We start from the raw sequence: 18,868 nt of genomic DNA, 5'->3' as shown, positions 1-18,868 counted from the left end.
AGGCCTCGTGCTCTGAAGGCAGCATGGCCCGCCCGGCCGGGCCTGGCATCGGAGGCACGTGGTGGGAGATGTGCCCCCACGCCCCACCCCAGACAACCGCTGGTCTGCTTGCGGTCGGCAGCTTGTTTCCCAGAAGTTTACGGAAGCAGAACCCTCCGGCACGTGCGCGTCGTCCCGCTAGTATCAGTCAGCAGGATCGCGGAGGCTCACCCACGTGGACCTCAGCGCCGTGTCCGGCTTCACTGTCAAGCACTTCCCATCACGTGGACGTGCCACGGTTGGTTTAGCGGGCCTCGGGGCCGTCTCCGATTTTTGGCTGTCACGAACAAGGCCGCGATGAGCCATCACGAGAAGTCTTTGGATGGTCAGGTCTTCGTTTCTCTTGAGCACATACCGGGGGTGACAAGGTCGGGTCATACGGGGCGGGGGGGGGGGTGAGTAATGTTCTTGAAGCCGCCCAACTGCTCGCCAAGCGCTTGCACCGTTTGGCGTTCCCGCCAGCAGTGAGGCGGCTGCCCCGCATCCTCGCCCACCCCTGCGACGGGAGGTCTGCTCACTCTCGGCCGTCCTAGTTCGATGTGCGTGTCCCTGAAGACCAACGATGCCGAGCGTCTTTTCGCGGACTTGGGTCTGTCACCCGTGAATCCTCTTTAGGGAGGCGTCTGTTCAAATCTTTTGCCTTTTTCTTTATTTGGAGCATTGGTCTCCTATTACTGGAATATCGTTTGTGTAGGTTTCTGTTGCTACGTAACAAATACTACAGACTCGGTGGCTTAAAATAACACAGTGTGTTACGGTGCTGGTGGGCAGGGAGGGGACACGGCTCTCACGGGGCTACAGTCGAGTGGCAGGCCGGCTGCTTCCTTCCCGGAGGCTGTGGGGGGGGGGGAGGACCCGTTTCCTTCTCAGGCAGGTTGTTGGCCGACTCGGCTGCAGGGTTTTGCAGGCCTGAGGTCTGTCCCCTGCCAGCCGTGCGCCACACGCCCCTTCTAGGGGCTGGTCGTCGCGGCGAAGGCACTTTCAAGTCCGGCGAGGTCAAGGCGGGCTGACCTTTAAAAGCTCATGTGGGTCCACCTGGATAACCCGGGACAATCCGGTCTCAAACTTTTCAATTCCATCTGCAAAGTCCCTCCTGCTGTAACATGTGATGCGGTCACGGGCTCCAGGGAGCAGGCCCCGGGCACCTCTGGGGGGGCCATTCTTCCACCTACCGCTGAAAAGCTGCCCGCATATTCTGGTTCTAAGTCCTCCGTCCGGCACGTGCTTTGAAATTCTTTCTCCCAGTCTGTGGTTTGCCTTTTTACCTTCCTAACAATGCTTAGTGAAGAGTTAAAGGTTTTTAATTTTGAGGAGTCTGATTTATAATTATTTCTGTCCTATTAAAAAAATCTTGGCCAAATCCAAGGCCACTAAGACTTGCCTCCTGTGCTTCCAGAAGCTTTGTGACTTTAGGTCTTCCATCCCAAGCTTTTTGTTCGTGGTACGAAGTAATGATAAAGGGTTTTTCTTTTTTTGCATGGGGCTCGCCATCTGTTCGGGCATCATTTGCTGAAAGGATCATCCTTTACCCACTGCACTGCCTCAATACCTCTGCTGAAAACCCCCTCCCCATAAATCTGTGGTCTCTCTCTAGACCTTGTACCACATCCCAGGGATCTGGGGGTGTCTGTCTTTGTGCCAACACCTCACTGTTGTGCCATAAGTTTGTAATGTTCCTGGGGATCAGGCAGGAAAAGTCCTCCAGCTTTGTTCAGTTTTTCAAAGCTGTTCCGGCCATGCTGGGTCCTTTGTATCTCCATGTGAATTTTATTTTTTTGTTAAAAAATTTTTTAATATCGGGGCGCCTGGTGGCTCAGTCAGTTAAGCCTCCGACTTCAGCTCAGGTCATGATCTCACGGGTCATGAGTTTGGGCCCCGCGTCAGGCTCTGTGCTGACAGCTCGGAGCCTGGAACCTGCTCCGGATTGGATTCTGTTGTCTCCCTCTCTCTCTGCCCCTCCCCTGCTTGTGCTCTGTCTCTCAAAAGTGAATAAATGTAAAAAGAAAAAAAATTTTTATATGTTTATGTATATTTGAGAGACAGCAAGTTGGGGACGGGCAGAGAGGAAGACACAGAATCCAAAGCAGACTCCAGGCTCCGAGCTGTCAGCACAGAGCCCAACGCAGGGCTCGAACCCACGGACTGTGAGATCATGACCTGAGCCGAAGTCGGACGCTCAACCGACTGAGCCACCCAGGCCCCCTCCATATCAGCTTTAGAATCAGCTTCTCGATTTTTGCCAAAGTCTCTTGGTACTTTGATCGGGGCTGTGCCGGATCCGTGGAACAACGCGGGGAGAACAGACACCTGAGCGATCCCGACCCCTCTAGTCCCGTTACGACGGCGCCTCTCGTTTATGGGCGTTTTTCACAGCAACACGTTGTGGCTCTCGGGGCACGGATGCCGCAGGTGCCAAACGTATCCCCGGTATTTCACTCTCTGGCGCCACCGTAAGCAGTGCTGAAGTCTCCCTCTCCAAGTGCTCACTGCCGGCCTGCAGAACGCGAGCGGGTTCTGGACGCCGACCTCGTACACGGCCGTTCTCGACCGCTGGCTCTAGCAGCCCAGTGGCAGAGCCCTGAAACTTTCCACGCGAAGGAGAGTCTACGCAGACTTTTCTTCCTTTCCAAACGGATGCCTTTTACCCCTTTTCTTGCCTCACCACGCTGGCCAGAGCCGCGGTCTGCTGTTGGCCGTACGTGAGGAAAATCTGGTACCTTTATCTTCCCCGGGTTCCCGAAAGCAGCTGGAACCATACTCGCCTAGCCTTCCCGGCAGCTCTACGGGCTTTTGCCAGCGTGAGGCTCCTCTGGGTGCAAGGCCCCTGGGCTGTCCCGGCGGCATTTGTGACGAACCACCTTTCCAGGTATCACGTACGACATGGCTCTCTCTGCCCCTGGTAAGTCTTCCCAAAACCTCTGCCCAAGGCTCACCGTGGTCGGAGGGCTCCCGTGGGGCACGTTTCCCTTACTTCTCCACTCTCCGCTTACTCGCACCTTTTGTGACTTCTTCGAAGTGTGTGTAGCTGTGTCCTGTTTCGGGACCCAGTCGAGCCATCTTTTATAGCCTGTGCCGTTTAATTCTCGGGAAGGGTGTGGTGGCCCCCCCACCTGATTTGTAACGGAGACGTAGCTCCGTAGGAGTCACCCCTTCAAAACATGACCGCTCAGTGACGTCCGCCACGCTTACAGAGGCGTGCAACCGTTACCACGGTCCGACTCCTCAACGTTTTCGACCCCCAAAGCACGCGCTCCCCGGTCAGGAAAACCACCACCTGAGTTCTGTCTGATGCGGCCGTCTGGGACGTTTCACAGAAGGGGGATCGCACAGCACGTGGCCCTCGGCGAGCGGGTGTCGACACCACACCCCTCTGGATGGCCACGTAATACTCCTCACGCGCCGTGACCACACTTGCCGGTTGGTGGAGGTTCGGGTCATTTCCACTTTTTAGCGAGTAACGGCTGAAACTGGCAGCTGAACGTCTGAATATTCAGTGTCGAATGCTGAACGGCTTTCAACATCCCGTCTGGCCGGGCACACCGGCCCCCTTGCTTCTCTCAACGTTCGGCTGCCAAGGGACACCGCTAAACCCACTTGGGCCGTGACACTCGTGCCCCGGCTGCCCCCCCCCAACACCCCCCAACCCCCTCACAGCCATGCAAGCACAGTGGCTCCCCACGCACCCCTCCCAGCACTCAGCACCCCCCCCCCCCCACCAGTCCACGTTCCGGAAAGCTGCCTAAGGCAGAACTCCCCCCTCAGAGAGAGAGAACATCTTCATTGCTCCCACTGGTCAGGGCCAGGCTGCTTTCCCACTGACACCACAGCACCGACGTTCCCACGCCCTCGCCACACTCACGGTCGTTACATCTTTCCTGGCCACACGTCACACCTGAGTCACCTGCCAGGTTGAATGTTTTCCTGTGTTTTGCTAGTTGTTCTCTTTCCTAGACGGCATCTGAGTTCGGCTTCTCACGCGTCTCTCCCTCTGGCTTGCTTCCTGCCGCCCCCTCCCCGAGCCACGGACGAGGCCCCGCGTGCTCCCCTCCCTCCTCCACCCACACCGCGCTTGTCAAGCCAGAAACGCTACGGCTGCTGACAAACCCTTCCCCCCAGCTGCTCACCCGGGGCTCCCGCTCCTGGTGCGCAAACCCAGGGCCAAGCTGGAGTCAAGGATCTACGGCCTCTTCTGCCGAACCTCCTCCCTCCCGACCGCGAGAAGTGGGATCCGGTGCCCGGCACGGCGGCTGCTTCCTGGCTGCACGTGGCTGGGGCTGTGGTGTCGCGGTCTCTGCTGCCGGCACATAGGCGCCCTGCACGCGCTGCATCGGACCCTGTGCGGCCCTGCTCCAGGACGGGAGCTCGTCGGGAAGTTCCTTCCACACGCCACACGACGGTGATGCCCGGGGTCGGAGTCGCCGGGTGAACTTCAGAAACGTCTCAAGCTCCCCACAACCGTGGACGTTCGGCTGCTGCCATCTCGACCCGCTTGGGGAGGTCTGCACAGGCGGGCTGTACCACCACTTCCGTTCACCGACAGAGACAGAAAGCAGAGTGAAGCGACCCGACCTGTGGCCCAAGATCGCCCAGCACGTTACTAGAAGGGCCGGTGGCACCTGAACAGATATAAACCTGAGGGGCACCTGGCTGGCTCAGTCGGTGGAGCGTGCAACTTTTGATTTCGGGATCGTGACAAGCCCCAGGCTGGGTATGCAGATTGCTTCAAAAAGAAGTATTTAAAAAAAAACACAAATTAAGAGTTTATGGGAAAAGTTTTAAACGTTTAATGAAAAAAACTCCAAGCATTATTTACACGTGGGTAAGAAAAGAACACCGAGGGCTCGCCTGTCCCCGGGACTGTCGCCAAGCTCACACAAACCCCACCACCCGGAAACCGCCCCCGCACACTTCCCGACAGCGGCACGAGGTGGGCGACGGTCGCCAGCTCATCAACGCGGCGGGTTCCTCAGATCAGGTCAGCCACTGAGGGAGAGAAAGGCACGTGTGAAGGAAGGATGCAAACGGGGTGCAAACGTGTAAACTGAGCTACAGGCTCACGACGTATTCTAGACACAAACAAGACGGGAGGGGGAGGCGGAGGGGGAGGGCGACGGCGGGTGCCACACATCCTGGCGGGCAGGCCGGCTCACCGTTCATGGGCATCTCGTCGATCTGGGTGGAGTAGTACTGCTCGATGTCTCTCAGGATACGGATGTCGTCGTTCTTCACAAAGTTGATGGCCACCCCCTTCCGGCCGTAGCGGCCCGAGCGCCCGATTCTTCGAGGGCAGAGCAAAACCCCTTCAGTACACGCAGCAGGAGAGGGGACGGGACACCCGCCAACGGGAGGCCCACGGGAAGCCCACCCCTACCTGTGTATGTACAACTCTCTGTTATTGGGCAGGTCGTAGTTAATGATGAGGGACACCTGAGGGACGTCCAAGCCCCTGGCCCAGACGTCCGTGGAGATGAGCACACGGCTGCAACGAGAGAAGGTGCTTGAGGCAATCACCCCGGTCACGAAAGCTTAAGACTGGCGACGAGCAGAAACACGTCAGGTCACCCTCACACCGGCCCCTCTGCGGGCGTGCAGCGTCGGGGCAGCACCGGAAAGACCTGTCCACGAAGGGCCTCGCGTCTGTGGTTGTGCTCAGTTCACGCGCACCGTCTGATAAAGAGAGTTCTGGTAGCTTCTGCTGCACTACGTTTAACTGTTTGAACCCAGCCCCGTATCAACAACTGGGAAAGACGTCCTACTTCCGCCTAGAGGGGAGTCAGGGCTGGTGGCCTCTGGACCTTGGCGCAGGCTTTACAGCGTGTTCAAATTTGAAATGCAACTCACAGCGCTCTGTCCCGCAGCCAGGGCAGGATCGGACACGCCACGGGCCGCCACGTCCAATACCGAGGCCACCAGCCCGCCTACCCATCGAGCACGTGCAGCGCGGCTGGCCCGGAATGAGATGCTCTTTAGAGTGTAAAATACACACAGGATTTTCAATGCTCGGTACAAAAAAAAGTAAAAAACACTTTAATTAATATTTTTAATGCTACATATTGCAAATGTTGAAATGACACGCCCCGATGAGTCAAATACTGTATTAAAAATCAACCTCACCTGTTTCTTTTTGTCTGTTTTAACACGGGTATTAGGAGATCTCAGATGTGGCCTGAACTATATATTTCTATTGGACGTCGCTGGTCTAGAAGCATTCAATTTAAGGGACAGCAACACAGGAGAATGGAGTTCAAAACAAAACGGGGAGGTATCACTGCCCCATAATCACCTACAACCGCAGCCCCAGAGGGAGAGGGAAGAGGAGCCCAGCCACACGGCAGGGGCAGGAAGCCGGACAGCAGCCCAGCAGGAGGAAAGACCAGAGCCACACGGACGCATCAGAGCAGGAGCTGCTGACACAGCGAAAGACAAGCGGGGGTGGGGGGTGGGGCAGCAGCGAGACCGCAGGCGACGTCCCAGAATTCTATCTCAGCAAGTTTCCCCTTCGAGATAAACACTTCTAGACAAACCAAAACGGGCACTCTGTCATTGGGTCACTGGCAGCCCCAAACCAAATAGGTGAAGACATTCTTCAAGGAGGAGGACATCCATCCCAGACAAAAGTTCAAAGACAAAGAGTAAAATGATAGTATGAGTCTGAACGTATGTACGTTTTGTCACATAAAGCAGAGGCGTCCTGTGGAGTTTGTGATATTAGACAACACGTGACCACCACCACCGCTTTCTAGAAACGCAGGGGTCACTGAAGCCTCTGGTCTCTGCGGGAGCAGGGACGAAGGCCCACGTGCCAATCACAACAGATGTGGAGGATGGAGGCACAGAGCGTTACACTCCCTCAGGAGAAAAGGAAATGGGGAAAAGGAATGAGGATATGAAATCCAAAACCAGGGCACCTGGGGCTCAGCCGGCTTAAGCGTCCGACTCTTGATTTCTGCTCAGGTCATGGTCTCACAGAAGGCCCACATCAGGCTGAGCACTGAGCACGGAGCCTGCTTAAGATTCTCCCTCTCTCTCTCTCTCTCTGCCCCTTCCCTGCATGTGCACGTGCTCTCTCTCAAAACGAATTTTAAAAAAAGGAATCAGAAAAAGAGCACGAGAGGTAAACGCACTGATGAGATGATTAATTCAAACGTAGTTTCAACAGCATCAAACAACACGGGACGAACTGCATCCCAAGACAGCGATCAGCATTACGACGACGAAGAAAACCAACCAGAAGCCACAGCGAGCCGTGTGCACAGCGCACATCTGCAGCTTCGGGCGGCACACGGAGTGGGGGCGGGGCGCGTGAGGGGACCCGGCGGGGACACCCACCCCACAAGGCGGCCGGGCCGGCCTCACGGCAGGACTGCCGACAGGCAGCATTACTACGGACGGAGGGACACTTCTGTGATGAAGGCTAACCCTGCAGAAACCCAACAACCCTGAACTTGTCGGTACGACGGCCTCAGGACCCATCGAGGACACACGGAACTCAGAGCTGCACCCACAGCTCCCTCGTTGCTGCGGAGACAGTAAAGAGAAACAGAGGGGAGGGTGCGGAGGGTCCGAAACGCAACCGGCAACCGAGCCTCCGGGGCACGGCGACCACGGGGCGCTCGGCCTGTGCACACGCGCACGGGGCATCTAGAAGTGAGCGTGCCGGGCCGGCAAGCAAACCTGGGTACACGCTGCAAGGAACGACGCCACGTGCTCTCCGACCACAGCGGTACTCGGCTAAGACCCCAACACAAAAGCACCACCAGAAAACCTCCTTACTCGGCAGTGAAGACCCCTACCCGCCCCCCACCCCCGAGGTGATGGCAGCTCCCCCCAGCCTAGCGCCCCCGCAGGGCTGCCCACGCCCACGCCCAGGAGGCAGGAGGCAGGAGGCAGGAGGGCTCGGTCCGGGGTCGGAAGTGGCGCCGACCCACCTGGCGCCGGACCGGAACTCCTTCATGATGGACTCGCGCTCCTTCTGCGGCATGTCGCCGTGCATGGACGACACCGTGAAGTTGGCCTCTCGCATCTTCTCCGTCAGCCAGTCCACCTGCAGGGCAAAGCAGCAGCCGCCACCGTAAGCTCAGAAACCAGACCGGGGCGCGTGCTGCGGACCTCAGCTCAGTCGTCCGCGGAACCAACGTGAACGCTCAGCGCCGGGGCCCTTAACACGCGGATCGATCACGGGGCGCCTGGGGTTTGGCTCAGCGGGTTGAGCGTCTGACTTCGGCTCAGGTCGCGGTCTCACACGTTCGTCTGGGTTCGAGCCCCGCGTCGGGCTCTGCGCTGACAGCTCAGAGCCTGCTTGGGATCCTCTGTCCCCCCTCTCTGCCCCTCCCCTGCTTGCTCTCTCTCAAAATAAACCTTTGGGGGAAAAAAAAAAAACAAACCTCAGAGGAATCTTTACTAGACGTGTGGGAAACGTTTGCCCAGCACATATTGGGGCAAAACTCCTCTCACTGGTTCCGTGTACGTTTCTCAAGGAAAAAAAAAGGCCGTCTCTCACTATTCTCATTTGAAACTTAAATTCAAGTCTTCTCTGGAAGGTGGCCGACTCCTGGCTGTCTGGTCCACCTGCACGAGAGCATCACTTGGGAGCCTAGGAAAACCCAGGCCCGGGGCCCCACCTAAAGCCAATGACGTCCGTGTGTCCGGTCCTGGGACCAGCGTGAACACGTCCGTACAGCTTCCCTGGCCACGCCCGCCCGTCCCCTTCTGAGCCACCACGGGCAAGGTCTGGGCTGCGTTCCAAAGAGAACCAGGTTCAGTTTTTGCCAGGAGAACACTGAAGAGCTAAGGCGGCCACGTACCTTCCGCTTGGTGTTACAGAAGATGACCGCCTGAGTGATGGTCAGCGTGTCGTACAGGTCACACAAGGTGTCGAATTTCCACTCTTCCCTCTCCACCGCTACAAAAAACTGCTTGATGCCTTCTAGGGTCAGTTCATCGCTGGAAGACAAAGGCACGTCCCGGGAACTCACTCCTCCACCAAGATTTGAGGGCGCACACGAGCCACGCACCGTTCCCGGCGGCGGCCCCTACCCTCCCGGGGGCCAGCACCTCTGCTGCACGGGCCCGACCAGCCTGCGCCTTCAACAACTTGCACACCTCGTATTGCACATTTTGCTCCCACGGCAATGATGGACAAATACCGTCAGCTAGCTCGTAAATTCGGAATCGCGGAGCCAAAGGAGAAGGCCCGTCGTGAAAGTTAGCTTTTTTTTTTTTCCACATCCAACATGGGGCTCGAACTCACAACCCCAAGATCAAGAGTCCCACGCTCCACTAACTGAGCCAGCCGGGTGCCCCAAAGCTGGCTTTTCAAAAAAGAATACAAGAAACACTTTACACGTTTGCAGACCCAAACACCAGCTACGTGGCCTGTGGCTGCGGCACCCGAGGCGCGGGGCGTGCTTACCGCTTCACCAAGATGCGGATGGGGTCCGTCATGAACTTGTTGGTCATCTCCAGGATTTCGTGAGGCAGCGTGGCGCTGATGAGCACCACCTGTGTGGCCGGGGGCAGGTACCTGTACACGTCGTAAATCTGCTCCTTGAAACCTGGGACAAAGGAGGAGACGCGGAGAATTCTGAAGGCCGCGCGCTTGGCCACGGAGGTCGCGGATGTGAAGCGTAGGTTTCACAAAGAATGTCTTCCGCGGAGCCCGGAAATCCACGCGCCCCTCTCTGCCGTCTCTGGGGGTCGCGGCCCCACCCCGACAGGCCCGGATGCCGGCCGTGAGGAGCAACAGAAGCCCCGGCCCTGGGTCGCCCACGACCTCAGACGCCTGCTGGCGGTCACCGCTGCTGTCGGGCTGCTGTGAGGATGTGCGTCCGACGTGGCCAGATCTGCCACGTTTTAAGAGAAACCAGAGATCCGGATTCGGACAGAACAATCTCCCGCACACGTGGGATCCTTAGGGCTGTATGTCACCCGTCAACCACACCTCGACTGGTGGGACCTGGCCCACGGGCCACCACACCGCGACCTCCGCTGCCCCGGGCAGGACGCGGGGTCAGCAGGCGAGCCCGTGAGAATGCCCGCACGGCGGGTCCCGGACTCCAAAGGCCCCTTAACAGACCGCGAAGTCGTGACCCCACAAATGACAGAGCCCAAGACCTGCGTTTCTAGCAAACCCCCAGATGACGCAGACACCGTCCGTCTGGAGACCTCGCTGTGCGAACGGCCGCCCCAGGGGCCGCCCGCGAGGAGCCGCCCGCAGGCGACGCTTCCTCAAACGCTAAGGAAGCCGCCCGAGTGCGCAGCGGTGACCGCGCCGCCCCCTAGAAGAGCAGGGCCTCCGGACAGAGGGGCGCGGGGACAGCTCCTCACGCAGCAGGGGCCCCGCAGGCCCGGACACCGGGAAAACCGGCGGGAACCGCACCTCAGCCGCTGCGTCTGTCACCCGGTGACCCCCCGGTGTGGGAGCAGGGACTGAGGGGAGGGCGTGTGCAGGCAGCGGAGGCGTGGACACACGGAGAGGCGCTCTAACGGGCGCTGGACCCAAAGCATCTGTCAGTCGCATCTCCCTGTCACCGTACTGACACCACAGCCGCCACCACCGAGGGGGGCGTCACGTATCTGTCCTCAGACGTTTTGATAGAAACACGTGAAAATCCTAAAAGGTATGCATGAAGTCTAAAAATTTGCTTTAAAACGTAACTGGGAAAAAGATCAGCCTACGAACCTGGGTGGCTCAGTGGGTTGAGCGTCTGACTCTAGGTTTCTGCTCAGGTCATGATCTCACGATTTGTGGGATCGAGCCTCGCATCAGGCTCTCTGCAGGCAGCACAGAGCCTGCTTCAAATCCTCTGTCCCTGTCCCCACCCTCCGCCCCTCCCCCTTGCTTGCTGGCACGAGTTCTCTCAAACAATATTTTTTTTAATGTTTATTTCTGACACAGAGAGAGAGCATGAGTGGGGGAGGAACAGAGAGGGAGACACAGAATCGGAAGCAGGCTCCAGGCTCCAAGCTGTCAGCACAGAGCCCGATGTGGGGCTCCAACTCACAAACCGCGAGATCCTGACCTGAGCAGAAGTCGGACGCTCAACCGACCGAGCCACCCAGGCGCCCCTCAAAAAATAAATATTAAAATTCTTTTTAAAAAGGGGGCAGCTGGCTGGCTTTTTCGGTTGGGGTCCGACTCGGTTTCAGCTCAGGTCACGATCTCACCATTTGTGGGCTCGAGCGGGACTGTGTGCTGACGACACAGAGCCTGCTTGGGATTCTGTCTCCCTCTCTCCCTCTCTCTCTGCCCCTCCCCTGCTCGCTCTCTAACCCTCTCCCAAAACAATTACGTAAACATTGAAAAATATATAATAAGGTAAATTTAAATCGAAATAAGAAAGTAAAAGCCTAGACAACCAATAGGACAGCTAGCTAAAGAGATTACAGAACCTCTAGACAACACGACACGCTGTTACCAGAAACCCAGGCTCCCTGTCACAGCCGCCAGGGCCCCACAGGGCACAGCAGGCATCTCTACGCGCCCCGCCTCGACTGCGCGCCTCCCCACCTGCGCGGGGAGCGGTGGCACAGCGGTCCCTTCCCCACCGCGGGAAGGACAGGGCGCAAGTTCTATGTTCGTAGTCGCGACTGGGCCGAGCGCTTCTGCTCACGCGGAGAACGCTTGTGTTAGCTGGTTTCCACCTCGTGCTGTGAAAACGTAGTTAAACGTTGGGAAGAAATTACGCTGTTACTCATACCTTTATTCAACATTTCGTCAGCCTCATCCAAAACCAACATCTTGATAGCGCGCGTCCTCAAACTTCTGCGCCGAATCATGTCTACGGAACCACAGTTAAAAATAATTAGACCTCAAGGGACACCTGGGTGGCTCAGTCAGTTGAGCGTCCGGCTTCGGTCAGGTCATGATCTTGTGGTTCATGAGTTCGAGCCCCGAGTCGAACCTGGAGCCTGGAGCCTGCTTCGGATTCTGTGTCTCCATCTCTCTGCCCCTCCCCCGCTCACACTCTGTGTCTCTCTCTCTCTCTCAAAAATAAACCAACATGAAAAGAAAAGAAAAGAAAAGAAAAGAAAAGAAAAGAAAAGAAAAGAAAAGAAAAGAAAAGAAAAGAAAAAAGAAAAGAGATAATTAGACCTCAGGCTACAAGGAAAGGGCCAGCCGTTCTGGCTGTTCTTCACATTTTCACGGCATTTCAGAGACCTCTGTCCACCTCCTACACGTCACCCATGTGCAAAACTGTGACGCCGCATGGCAACGGGAAACAGTCCCAGGCGGTTTAAACGCCACTTGTGAACCCTGTTGGGCGCGTGACTTTTACAGACAGAAGCGCTTACCAAAGACACGCCCGGGGGTGCCGGCGACGACGTGCTGCCCGTAGTCCAGCTTCCTGATGTCCTCCCCCACGTTGGTGCCCCCGATGCAGGCATGGCACTGGACGTTCATGTAGTCACCCAGCGCGAGCAGGCCCTGAATTCAAACGAGGCTCACGTTCGTGCAAAGTCAGAGACCTCGCGGTTTTCCCAAAACGAAGGTAATTTCTCCTCCAACGTAAGACGACCACCAAGAGTCATTTATTCTATTATTTACAGCATAAAACTACAAAAAGACCCGCTCTCCCCCTCCTACTCTTTTCTGTGCCAAAATGAAGTTGTTTTGCTGGCTTATTAGTACAAAAGCAGTACATTTCAATTACGAAATACCCCGGAAACACATAAAACTCATAATCCCAGCCACCCAGAGACAGTATTTACTTCTTAACCTGTATCGAGTGTTTATAGTGTTTTAAGTATAAAAGTTACACCCGCTTAACTAAAACGAATCTTTTTCTGAAAAAAATTACAATTCTAAAACCGCAAAAAGCTAGTGGAATCACACCAGCAACGTTAAAAATGATTTAAAACGTATCAGAAATTCACGTCACAAATGTTAGGGATCAGGAAATAAAATTAGAGGAAACCCAAAGGCAGGATTAGATTCAACCAACCAGTCAGCCTTTGACCACTGAATGAGAAGGCAATACTTGCAAATACGGCACCGCCTCCCTGGGTCTCACCTTCTGGATCTGGACCGCCAACTCCCTCGTTGGAGCCAAGATCAAAGCCTGGGTTTCACGAACCTGGTAAAATAATGTGTCAGAAAACAGAGTCCTCAGTATCTTCGAGGTACACACTAGTTCAGCGCAGACCGCTTTGCAATGTTATCTCACGTCAACCACACATGAGACCACACGTCTAACAGAGGTAAACGAACCCGAATGTGAGTTCAAGCGTGAACCCAGCAATCACGGGGTTTACCAGGCAGGACTGCGGCTTGCAGACAAGAATGTCCGCTGATATATCTCTCGGTTTAAACGACAAGGAATTGATGACAGAGTATTAGCTCTCATGTGAGTACACACCTAAGAACCTCTTAAGAAATTAGTTGAGTCGGTACAACCCAATAGACATTTTTCAAAGCTGCCCTTTTTGAACTGCAGTTAGAGGAGAAAAGGAAGGATTTCCTAGCAGTTGCAAATTACCTGAATATCCAAACACTGGAGGACGGAAATGCTGAACGTGGCGGTTTTGCCTGTGCCAGACTGAGACCTGTTCGAGAAAACACAGACCGAGGGTGTAGAACGGGCTCCCTGCTCCCACTCACGGCACCCCCACCATGGCATTACCCCCAGGGGCAGGTGCAGGAGCACCTGGGCAGCTTCTGAGCAGGAGCCCCACCTCCCGGAGCAGACCAGTGCCTCAACCGAAGGGCGGGGGCTCTGCGGGGTCACCAAGGGAGACCAAGTGTTACCGGTGGCAGAAAAGGAGAGATTCCCCTTTATATAAATGTAATTCTTTTCTGTAATCTTGGACTAAAACCAGCCTCCAAAAATAATTCATCTTGTAACCAAGTCTTTAAGAATAAGGCAAATGGGGGATAAAGCCATTAAGAGAGTATTATAAACCATTCCACACGCCAACTGATAGGTAAGGCTGGCTAAAAATATGACGGCTTTCTAGACAGGACAGGAAAGGAAAAGAAAAAGGACAGGAAAAGAAAAAAACAAGACACCCTGTGGATTAAAGTCAAGGAAAGGGTGAAAAATGGTCCTCCCAAAGCACTCTCTGCACTGGGCTGACTGCAGCCTAACCCCGTTTGGGGCCAGTGACGTACTGAGCGATGACGTCTCTGCCTTTAATTATCTGCTTGATGGCTCGCTGCTGGATGGCTGACGGTTTTTCAAAACCTGCAGAGAGAAACAAAGTTAGTTCTAACCACACACTGGAAGCTCTTCGGTATCCTTGTTTAAGCCCTCACCCCCACCCCCCTAACCCCAAGTCCAACATACGGAAGCTCTCGACAAACAGCTGGTGAATGAACCGGGCTGAACCATGTTTTCATACTAACGTGGATCTCATTTGTACAAAATCCTTATTTAAAAACACCGTTGCACAATACAGAGACCTCAGTTGGATTACCAAAACCCCCCAAAAAGTTAACGGTAGCACTCCCGGACCCCGGGCGGGGGCTCACCTTTGACTGCAATCCCTTCTGTGTTATTTACAGTCACTTGCAGAGCTATTCTTTGCGTTACTGTTTGAACTACAAGGAAGGGAAAGAAGTCCAGTGGCTCTGCAGCCGCCCCTCTTCCCTCTCCGTATCGGTCTGCATGCTGCCCAAGCGTCTACACTGCATTTACTCTACTGCCTGGGTCTTTCTGCGGGGTCCACACTGTGCCCCTTCCACTCGCGGTGCAGCTATACAAACTAGGACACCATCCCTCTACGTGACTGTTACCGGGGAACGAGGCTACTCTGAAGGAGTAAAAGTATTTTCCGAGTAAACAAAAGTTTATGTACAAAAAAAAATATTTTTTTAATTTGGGGCAGTCTTTTAAAATACAGTACAACTTCCATTTAACATAAAAACTATAATAGATGACTTAAAACCCTTATCGTGACCACGCACGTGGCCGGGAAACTAAAAAGTGTTTGGGGCAGGGATGTCCCGGATGCCCGGAGGCAGGCAGGACTGTCAGCCTCACACCAGGCAGGGATGCGCTGGCACTTCTCACCTCCCATCCCCTCAGCACCCTCTTTGCTGCCTAAACTGCCAGAACATCAATGGTGAATGACAGCCCAGTCCCAGGCGTTAAACACAGATGCTGATCACTCCCATCTGCACTGCCCCCCCCCCCCCCGCCCCAACTCTTCCCAGGCTCCCAACTCAGGCAACTGCCTCCCAACATCTCCAACTGGATGGCTTCCAAGCCCCTGAGATTCACCTCGCCCAGGACAGAACTCCCCACTCTGCCTCCCTCCAGGGCTCCCCACCTAAGCAAACAGCACCACCACCCACCTCTGCTGCTCACATCCAACCCATCGCCACCGCAACACCATCACCTCTCCCCTGCCTCCTCTCCAGCCTCACCTGTCACCTCCCCTTAAATCCAGACTCCCAAAATAATCTCTGTACCTGCAAATCTGACCCCTGCTTAAAACCCTCCAAGGGCTTCCCACTGCACTTAGAAATAAAAAACTCTTCATCACCTCACACAGCACGCTGTAAGACCTGGCCCTGTCTGCCCCTCCAAAGTCGCCCCTGGGCTCCCACCACAGGAGGCTTCTTTCTGTGCCTGGAACGCACCGACTCAGTATCGCACGGTCCTGGCACCAGCTCTTCCCTCTGCCCGGTCCTCTCACGACGGGCTCCTTAATCCAGACCTCAGTTCAAACAGTAGCCCCACTACTCCCCCTGCTCCCCGCGTCACCGCCATCACCACTGCCTGAAGCAGCCTCGGGTCTAGGCACGAGCCTGCCGGATTCACTGCCAAACCCTTAGCGCCCAGAGCAGCGCGGGTCCCTAGCACCTACTAGGTACAAGCCCGTTATCCAACGCATGAACGGCTCCCAAGTGCCCGGGAAGACTTCTCAGCCTTCGCTGGACCCGGCACCGTGCTGTGCACCGAGGACGACGCGCCGAAGCCTCCGACACCGACACGGCGGGGCCGCGGCATGCTGGGCCCCGGGACTCCCTCCCGGCCGCGCCCCCGCCCTCGCCGCCCGGCCACCCCGCGGCCCCCGACCGTAGGCGTAGATGCCGCGCAGCAGGTCTTCCCGCAGGCCCATGGTGTCGAACGTGGGCGTCACGTCCACCTCCTCGCTGGTCTCGAATTCCACTTTGGTCATGTCCTCCTCTTTGAGCAGCCGCTTCCGCGCCGAGCCCGAGGTCGCCATCGTGGCCGTGGCCGCCATGATCCCGAGTCGGCTGAGAGCGGGGCGCGCGCCGCAGCGGAAAGCGGAAGCAGGGCCCCGCGCCGCCGGCGCCAGGAACTGACGCCACCGCGCGCGTGCGTACGAGCGTGCGTCGGGGCCGCGTCTCGGGAGGGGCGGTGGAGCTCCTCTTCCCCTGAAGAGGGAAAGGGAGGGGGCCTCAGGGAGAGAGGCGGTGCTGCTGCCGCTGCTGCTGCTGCTCTCGCGCGTTTGAGCCGCCGCGGGAACTCGCGAGGGGCGGGGCCCCGCCCACCCCTTATAAATAGGGCCGAAGCGGCGGGGAGCCGGGGCTGGTTGGAATGTGGGGCTGGTGTTCTCCGTTCCATCACCGCCGGGACGGGGGACCCCGCCAGCGGCAGCCGCCGAGCCAGGGCCCCCGGCCGCACCCTGGTTCCGCTGAGGTCCCGGCCGGAGCGGAGGGCGCCCGCTCGCCGCGGGAAACAGCGCTGCCGCTCAGTGTCCCTGGCCCCCGATGCAAAGAGTTTACTTTTGGAAAGCCTCGCTGCCGGCTCCGATTAGGTAGCCGGGTTTTAAGCCTCTAAGGGAGAGTCCCTGCGCCGGTCGAGTGTGTGAGGGCACGACCCCCGGGCTGCGCTGCACCTGCAGCTCCCGGGCCCCGCGTGCGCCACCGCGCCTGCCCGGCAGGAAGGGAACCCCGGAGGGCTCGGCTTTTGTCGCCCTGTACCCGAGAGCCAGTCCTGCGTGTGACCCTTAAACTTGCCTAAGTGCCTCCAGTGCCAGGCTCGCTCGCTCGCTCGCCCCTGGACCGGCGTCACCTCCCGACCTGGCTTCGTTCTGTGTGCTTTTAATTTTGTGAGGCTTACACTCCCTTTCTCTTGGTCGGCTTGGCTCGCATCACTGGGCACGTGTTTAACCCACCACCTCTTTCCAGGGGTGCTGGAACGCTCTCCTGTTGTGAAGGTTAATTTAGTTGTAAGTGTATAATCGTTTCTTCCACGAAACCAGGCATACGCAATGTGTTGCGGTATAGGTAAGTGAGACCTGCCTTCTGAAACACCCACACTAAGGGCAGAATATGTCCAAACTCTAGGAGGTAATTGATCCGATAAGCATGCCTCATAAGAATGCCGGTGGTAGTCAAATGTTGAGTATTTCTAAAGCTGACTCGCTTTCTTAGACTTTGAAATACGTATGCATCGTACAACACAGCACAGTTTGCAAAACTGTTCGGCCTCAGAGAGGACGCTGGATAATCCTCTGCGGAGAAGACATAGCAACTTTATTTTCTTTCAAAGACACTATAAGAAAGGGTGTAAAATATCTCATTAATAACTTTTATGTTGACTGTGGCAATATTTTAGATATACTGTTACATAAAATGTTATTTCAATTAATTTCACTTATTTTTAATCTCAATTTTGATTTTTGATGGTTATTTTCGAGAGACAGAACACAAGCAGAGAAGGAGCAGAGAGAGAGGGAGACACAGAATCCGAAGCAGGCTCCAGGCTCCGAGCTGTCGGCACAGAGCCCGACACAGGGCTCGAACCCACAAACCGTGAGATCATGACCTGAGCAGAAGTCAGACGCTTTACCGACTGAGCCACCCAGGTGCCCCTCTTTTCTTTTTTTTTAAATGTTTATTTTTTATTTTTATTTTTGAGAGAGAGACAGAGCACAAGTGGGGGAGAGGCAGAGAGAGAGGGAGACACAGAATCGGAAGCAGGCTCCAAGCCCCGAGCTGTCAGCACAGAGCCCGACGCGGGGCTCGAACTCACGGACTGCGAGATCATGACCCGAGCTGAAGTCAGACACTTAACCCAGTGAGCCACCCAGGCGTCCCGGCTACTGGAATGTTTTAATCACACTGTGTATGATATTCCTATTGGACAGTGCTGCTCTAGGTATATCTAGCACGTAAAATAACCTTGCCAGGAGTGGGGGAGAGAGTAAAAAGAAGACTCTACAAATTCTGACATCAATGGGGAAAGGAAGAAATTCTTGCATCCCTACTAAGTGCAAAGGGGAGAATTGACTCTTGGCGCTTGCTCACAGACTCTTCATCCTAATTCACAATCCACCCGGCTTGTCTTTCGCCTTCACACTTTTACGGCATTTTATGCCATTGTTCCCGCAAGGCCCTTTGGCTGTGTTTGAATACACATCTTAAAAGCCTCTTCCTTTTGTTTGGGGCCAGTAACTTTTTGACTTTTTAGGCCAGAGTCCACGGAAAAGGACGAGAGGTGGGGTGGGGGGGAGATCAGTGCAGTCTCTCATAAGCAGCGCTCCCCAGGGAGCAAAGGGGAACCAGGCAGACGTGGTCTTTGTCCCTGAGGCTCGCGTAATCAGATGGGATGACACCCTCCCCCCCCAAAATACAGTGAGGTGTAGGACACAGCGGGGGTGCACCTGAGCATAACAGGCAGGTCCCCCTTGGTGGCCAGGAGGCCTCTGGGAGAACAAGGAGGGTAAATCCACTCTGGGGAGCTCAGAGTTCAGTAGATGACGGCAGAGCCGTGTTTATATGACGCGGGACAGGCGGCTCTTGGTAAGTGCGGCCGGGAAAAGAGTCACTTCGGGAGATGTTTTCCTGCTCCAATACTCTGCTACTTTCACGAAGCCCATGCAACGTGCCCCAAAGGGTCAGCAGGGTCTGAAA

The 18,868-nt window shown here is 55.9% G+C and overlaps 2 protein-coding genes across 2 annotated transcripts in view; one reads left to right on the top strand and one right to left on the bottom strand.

The window, feature by feature from the left end:
• Positions 1-4,799: 4,799 nt before the first annotated feature.
• On the bottom strand, positions 4,800-16,294 carry EIF4A3 (eukaryotic translation initiation factor 4A3). The gene is made up of 12 exons (XM_053892737.1): positions 16,062-16,294; positions 14,150-14,222; positions 13,518-13,584; positions 13,053-13,115; positions 12,334-12,466; positions 11,739-11,819; positions 9,452-9,593; positions 8,844-8,982; positions 7,968-8,083; positions 5,411-5,518; positions 5,190-5,317; positions 4,800-5,022 (listed from the first exon to the last, which is right to left on the bottom strand). Exons 1-12 carry the CDS (start codon positions 16,228-16,230, stop codon positions 5,006-5,008), a joined length of 1,236 nt encoding a protein of 411 aa, XP_053748712.1. The 5' UTR covers positions 16,231-16,294; the 3' UTR covers positions 4,800-5,005.
• Positions 16,295-17,562: 1,268 nt separating this feature from the next.
• CARD14 (caspase recruitment domain family member 14) overlaps positions 17,563-18,868 on the top strand; it is a 35,988-nt gene continuing 34,682 nt past the window's right edge. Inside the window, exon 1 of the mRNA XM_053892158.1 lies at positions 17,563-17,820. The gene's annotated coding sequence lies outside the window, so the exon portion shown is untranslated. The remainder of the gene's footprint in view (positions 17,821-18,868) is intronic.

Source organism: Panthera pardus, unplaced genomic scaffold (genome assembly GCF_024362965.1).
Source record: "Panthera pardus isolate Hobbes unplaced genomic scaffold, ASM2436296v1 HiC_scaffold_3, whole genome shotgun sequence".
Classification (NCBI taxonomy): Eukaryota; Metazoa; Chordata; class Mammalia; order Carnivora; family Felidae; genus Panthera; species Panthera pardus.
This window is presented reverse-complemented; position numbering and strand designations above follow the sequence as displayed.

What these genes read in the sequence shown, in the direction of transcription:
- EIF4A3 (XM_053892737.1), bottom strand. Translation starts at nt 16,230, where the DNA reads ATGGCGGCCACGGCCACGATGGCGACCTCGGGCTCGGCGCGGAAGCGG. An exon ending in GGCAGAGACGTCATCGCTCA is followed by an intron (nt 13,585 to 14,149) that starts GTACGTCACTGG and finishes TTTCTCGAACAG; the next exon opens with GTCTCAGTCTGGCACAGGCA. An exon ending in AGAGAGTTGTACATACACAG is followed by an intron (nt 5,318 to 5,410) that starts GTAGGGGTGGGC and finishes CTGCCCTCGAAG; the next exon opens with AATCGGGCGCTCGGGCCGCT.